This window comes from Sinocyclocheilus grahami, unplaced genomic scaffold (assembly GCF_001515645.1).
Source record: "Sinocyclocheilus grahami isolate Dianchi unplaced genomic scaffold, SAMN03320097.WGS_v1.1 scaffold1282.1, whole genome shotgun sequence".
Taxonomy (NCBI): domain Eukaryota; kingdom Metazoa; phylum Chordata; class Actinopteri; order Cypriniformes; family Cyprinidae; genus Sinocyclocheilus; species Sinocyclocheilus grahami.
In genome coordinates, this window is record NW_015506461.1 from 79,936 (window position 1) to 86,202 (window position 6,267).

The 6,267-nt window shown below is 36.4% G+C and overlaps 1 protein-coding gene across 1 annotated transcript; it reads right to left on the reverse strand.

Annotated features, from left to right (window-relative positions):
* Window positions 1–1,133: 1,133 nt before the first annotated feature.
* Window positions 1,134–1,553, reverse strand: LOC107568808 (fer3-like protein). The gene has a single exon (XM_016254799.1). The coding sequence runs from the start codon at window positions 1,551–1,553 to the stop codon at window positions 1,134–1,136; it is 420 nt and encodes a 139-aa protein (XP_016110285.1).
* Between the last annotated feature and the right edge of the window lie 4,714 nt (window positions 1,554–6,267).

Consider the following 6,267-nt stretch of genomic DNA (forward strand, 5'->3'; position numbering starts at 1 on the left):
ACCTGTTCTTGGTTTACCTGTAATAGGTGTCCATTGAGATCTGTCGACGGTCCTGAAACAAATCCACATAACTACAATAAAAAAATTCTTTGGTGTAGAAAAAATTGTTCACTCAGAAATTGCTAGTAGCCTACATTTCACAAACAATTACAAAGAAACAGCGTTTGATTTACAGCTAAGAAAAATATTTGTTTAATGTAATAGACACCTCAAAACCACCCAAACAGAATCTCAGAAATCCAAAATAAATGCAACAATTTATCTAAAATTCCTGTTGGAAATGTACCGTAATTTGGAACCAATGCTAAAGGATCCTAAAGTGATTTCTAAAATACAATTATAACGTAAACCACCTCCAAATCCAAAATAAACGCAACAATTTTTGAAGAATCCCTATTGGAAATGTATCATTATTTAGAACCAACCCAATAAACAATCCTATTGGTATTTTTTTTATATAGAATTATAACATGGGCTTATTATCAATAGGCCAAAACACCACCTTTGGACATGAAAAGTTACTTTTTGCGTATTTCTGGATTTCTACAGATGAGAGAAGTAGCAAAACGTTATTCCAACACGGATTTTGATAAATATGACGCAATATCCAAAAGGATTAGAAGTCAAATAAGATCATAATGGATCATTCCTATACACAAGTCTTAGACTAAAGCACCTTCCAGCTGTAAAACCCCAATAAGTCAGATACACTTTTAAAAAATACATTATTTTTATTGGGTTCAACATCCACAGAACCGTTCCATTCCACAAAATGTTCTTTATAGCGAAAAAAAAGTTCTTTAGATTTTTAGAATGTTCCTCACACAACAAAATGATTCTTTTAAGAACTGTTCAACGAAAGGTTCTTTGAAAAACCCCAAAACGCCTTTTGAAACCTTTATTTTTAAGAGCGTACATTATGAAATATTACAGTTTTACATAAAATATTTTCTAGTCCTAATGTTATTGGTTAACTCCTGCAACCATTGCAGCATAGAGAACCTATGCCATAAAGGTAGGCCGAAATGACAGAGAATACTAAACATTATAATCCATTTTTTTTCCATAATAAACTTTTAAGTACCTCGATAAACGTTCATCTAAACAATAGGATTGAAATATTGACTATGAGTTCAGTTGTTCTCGAGAATATCCGTCATGAAGGCGATGTAGATGATGGCCAGGCGCAGAGTCTCTATCCGCGAAAGTCTCTTCTCGTAGGCGAACGTGGGAACCTTTTTGCGCAGCCGGTCGAACGCGTCGTTGAGGCTGAACATCCGTTTGCGCTCGCGGATGTTCGCGGCCTGGCGCTGGACGCTGCTGATCACCCGTTTGCGTTTGGGTTTCCCGCTGCTGGAGTTCACTGGAGACGCGGTGCTCGACGACAGCGCGTAAAAGTCATTCGATCGAGCTGTCGAGATGTCGAGCGCGTGGATGGGTGTCAAGTCCTGGTACAGTCCATTGCAGTCGGTGCTGTGTGTCTCCTTTGGGGCCAGAACGGGTGTGTTTGGCATCATCTCCATGAAGTCCACATCAGTGACCAAATCAAGCATTGCAGGACTCAGAAATGACTTGTGCATATCCATACTTTTAGAGCCTATGCACTGTGATTAGACAGCACATGATCAGACTTCATGCATTTAAACCCACTGTTGCTTTCGAAGAGGTGGCCAGGTTTGTCCGGGTCATGTGGATCACCAAATTCAATTGCCAAATCCGGTCAGATCCGTGAAGTTAGATCCTATTGGCAGCAGTCCATGATCCCAGTCCTGCTGTTTTAATATGTCTCTTAATTCCACCCCAAGTGTGTCCTCTTTTATGCCTCCAGATCTGTTTTACTAACTCAATTCAGGCCACTTGAGGGACGTCCGCCTGGCCTCTCCGTGCTGCTCTGTGCCATTTGATGGCCGAGGGCCGCGATGATCCTGAGAGGGGACGAGGTGCTTGACAAAGGGTCACTCAGTCTGTTTGCTCGGTTTCCCGGTGCACTGAGAGGCTAAATAATGAGACTTCTATTACTGTGAAAGACCAAATATAACATTCTCCCAGAGCACACTACACTTCCACAGCTTTTCTTTTGCAAATTAGTGCAAATAGCTGCCGGTTGCCGTGGAAAAGACAAAGTTTCCACTGGTCACTTGTAGGAGAATCACAATGCAAGAGTTGTCTAAATCAAGAACATGACAGCTCACATGAAAGTGCACGAATATATATGATTTCTATCTATCTATCTATCTATCTATCTATCTATCTATCTATCTATCTATCTATCTATCTATCTATCTATCTATCTATCTATCTATCTATCCATCCATCCATCCATCCATCCATCCATCCATCCACCCACCCTGTAAAAAATGACAAAATGACAAACGGTAAAAGACTGTAAAAATGCTACAGTAAAAACCTGTTAAATGGTTAACGGTAAATTCAACCACTATATAGGGTGAAAAACTGTATGGGACATTACATGTATTGGACATTAATTTTACAGTAGTATACCGTTTTTGGAAGTTCCATGATCCCAGTCCTGCTGTTTTAATATGTCTCTTAATTCCACCCCAAGTGTGTCCTCTTTTATGCCTCCAGATCTGTTTTACTAACTCAATTCAGACCACTTGAGGGACGTCCGCCTGGCCTCTCCGTGCTGCTCTGTGCCATTTGATGGCCGAGGGCCGCGATGATCCTGAGAGGGGACGAGGTGCTTGACAAAGGGTCACTCAGTCTGTTTGCTCGGTTTCCTGGTGCACTGAGAGGCTAAATAATGAGACTTCTATTACTGTGAAAGACCAAATATAACATTCTCCCAGAGCACACTACACTTCCACAGCTTTTCTTTTGCAAATTAGTGCAAATAGCTGCCGGTTGCCGTGGAAAAGACAAAGTTTCCACTGGTCACTTGTAGGAGAATCACAATGCAAGAGTTGTCTAAATCAAGAACATGACAGCTCACATGAAAGTGCACGAATATATATGATTTCTATCTATCTATCTATCTATCTATCTATCTATCTATCTATCTATCTATCTATCTATCTATCTATCTATCCATCCATCCATCCATCCATCCATCCATCCATCCACCCACCCTGTAAAAAATGACAGTGAATTTAACGGTAAAAGACTGTAAAAATGCTACAGTAAAAACCTGTTAAATGGTTAACGGTAAATTCAACCACTATATAGGGTGAAAAACTGTATGGGACATTACATGTATTGGACATTAATTTTACAGTAGTATACCGTTTTTGGAAGTGAAAAAGACCATATAATTAACAGTGAATAACCGTAAATTGACATTCCCAGAATTCCCTGTGTTACATTTCAAATGTGATGTTTTTTTGTTGAAATAACTATGTTTCTTCTTAGTTTTGTCTTATCAGTTTTGTATATTAGGGTTGTGTGTTACACCTAATGTTGTTAAATGAATGTTTATTGCATTATTTCAGTTTCATGTGTGTTACCATGATGGTGTTTAGTGTTTGTGTGAATGACGCTGTGCACTTTCTATATATGATATTATTTAAAAGCTGCTTGTGATGGGCTTTGGTTCATCATGTGACTTTCTCATCACCACCTGCATTTGGTGGTTATCAGTGTGTTACAAAGATACAAAACAGATTTCAGTACTTCAATAAGTTGGTATATTAACATTATACCAGTTAATGAAATTACAGTATTTAACTGTAAATTTAAGTTAAAACCGTAAAACCTAAAACGTTGCTACAGTATTTTTTACCGTAGATTTTACGGAATTTTTTTTACAGTGCACCCATCCATCCATCCATCTATCCATCTAATAAAGTCCTCCAGGTGTCCAGGACTCAAACTTCAGATCGCTGACCACAAAATAAGAGTTTCTGATGAAGTAGCAGCATGTGCACATGGCAGTGGATCGGTGGCGAAGCGTTTAGACGATGAGTGTGATGTGAAATGCTGAGGTAGAGGAGCAGAGAGATGCGTGTGGGAGGATGGTGGGTTTTCTTGCAGTTCGTCGCAGAACAGTCAGTGGCTGCTGATTTATGTGGTCTCTCAGTTCGTAAGAAACACTCATGCTGATCTGCTAAATACAGACAGAAACCAAAACACTCCATCATCATTAAAGGCTAGATGATGGTGGCATGACCTCACCATGCCAGAAGATGAACATCTATTTATGTCCAAATGTCCAAACGACTTATGTTTCATTTGAGAAGAAAGAATGAGACAGCCAGTACATTTAAAGAAAATGCTTTCTGCTTTTTTAAGCAGTGTTGTTCTGCCAAGCAGCCATTCAGTACATGATTTCCAGCGTGTTTTATACAACAGTTCAATAAAAAGAAGCTAATATTGAGTAACTGAGATTTAGACACAAAATAGCAGCAGCTACTTTGTTTATTTTTTTCTGCCGATAAAAATAGTTCAGTTGCAGCATTGTATCATAATCAGAATTCTTTTGGAATCCTTGGAACAACATTAGAACTAAAGCTAACAGTAGTACGTTATGCTGCATTCAGAATTAAGAGTTTCTGACTTGATGTAACAAATGATAACAACAGCCAAAATTGATCAAAAGTGACTATAAAAACATTTCTAATAATTTGTATTTCGAATAAATGCTGTTCTTTTGAACTTTCTGTTCATCAAAGAATCCAGAAAAATAAAATGTATCACAGTTTCCACAAAAATATAAAGCGGCACAACTGTTTTCAACATTGATAATAATCAGAAATGTTTCTTGAGCAGCAAATCAGCATATTAGAAGGATTTCTGAAGGATCATGTGACACTGAAGACTGGAGTAATGATTCTGAAAATTCAGCTTTTTATCATAGGAATAAATTACATTTTACTATATATTCACACAGAAAACAGTTATTTTAAATTGTAATAATATTTCAAAATTGTACTGTTTTTATTGAAATTTTTTACAAATAAATGCAGCCTTGGTGAGCAGAAGAGACTTATTTCAAAAATATTAATATCACGGTAGTTTATCTGATTGTGAAGTGACTGCTAATCATTATGTGTGTCACATGACATGAAAAGTTTTAATTTTAATACAAAGTACAAGCTTAACTCAGGTACCTGTAACTCAAGGAGAGAAACCTTTCCTCTCTCTCTCACTCTCTCTCTCTCTCTCTCTCTCTGTTTTCCTGGCACTAGGATAAACATGATGTGCACATTCCTGAGGTTGCTATGGAGACGCTGAGAAAGCACAGCTGGACCTGGAGAATATGAGGTAATCCTGAGCCCCAGGGGCTGCTGGGTAAATATTGATCTTGAATAAGAAATAAAACGAGGAGAAATACAGTAAAGAGACAATGAGTGCGTCCGTGCCAAGCAGTTCATGTTTCCATGTGTGAACAGTAGGTGAACGAAAGCACAGGAGACTGTTTACAGCAAAGATTATTTCTGAAAATGTCTAGAGCTGTAAAGCAAACCCCCCTCCGCTCCACTGAAACAAACACCTGCACACAGATCACCATAAATCCATTTACAGTAATACTTCACCCCAAAACAAACACAAAAATAATTTTCATTTTTGGGTGAACTGTCCCTTTAAATCAGTATTTCAATTTAATTTGAGCATTATTTATCAACTATTATAGCATTTATTTATATTTTGAAGGAGCTTTTTCATATTTTTTAGGTTTCATTTTAATTTTAGTTTAGTTACAGTATGTGCTTTTGTCATTTTTATTATTTTGATTAATTTCTATTTATCTTTCATTTCTTTCTGTTTCAGTTTAGTTTTTTCATTTGAACTTATTTCAGTTAGTTGCCAATTAAGGTAACAATTTTAATTTTAATTTTTTAGTTGTCTTTCTTTCTCTCTCTCTTTCTTTCTTTCTTTCTTTCTTTCTTTCTTTCTTTCTTTCTTTCTTTCTTTCTTTCTTTCTTTCTTTCTTTAATATTTACATTTAATTTAATTTTCTTTCTTTCTTTCTTTCTTTCTTTCTTTCTTTCTTTCTTTCTTTCTTTCTTTCTTTCTTTCTTTCTTTCTTTCTTTCTTTCTTTCTTTCTTTCTTTCTTTCTTTCTTTCTTTCTTTCTTTCTTTCTTTCTTTCTTTCTTTCTTTCTTTCTTTCTTTCTTTCTTTCTTTCTTTCTTTCTTTCTTTCTTTCTTTCTTTCTTTCTTTCTTTCTTTCTTTCTTTCTTTCTTTCTTTCTTTCTTTCTTTCTTTCTTTCTTTCTTTCTTTCTTTCTTTCTTTCTTTCTTTCTTTCTTTCTTTCTTTCTTTCTTTCTTTCTTTCTTTCTTTCTTTCTTTCTTTCTTTCTTTCTTTCTTT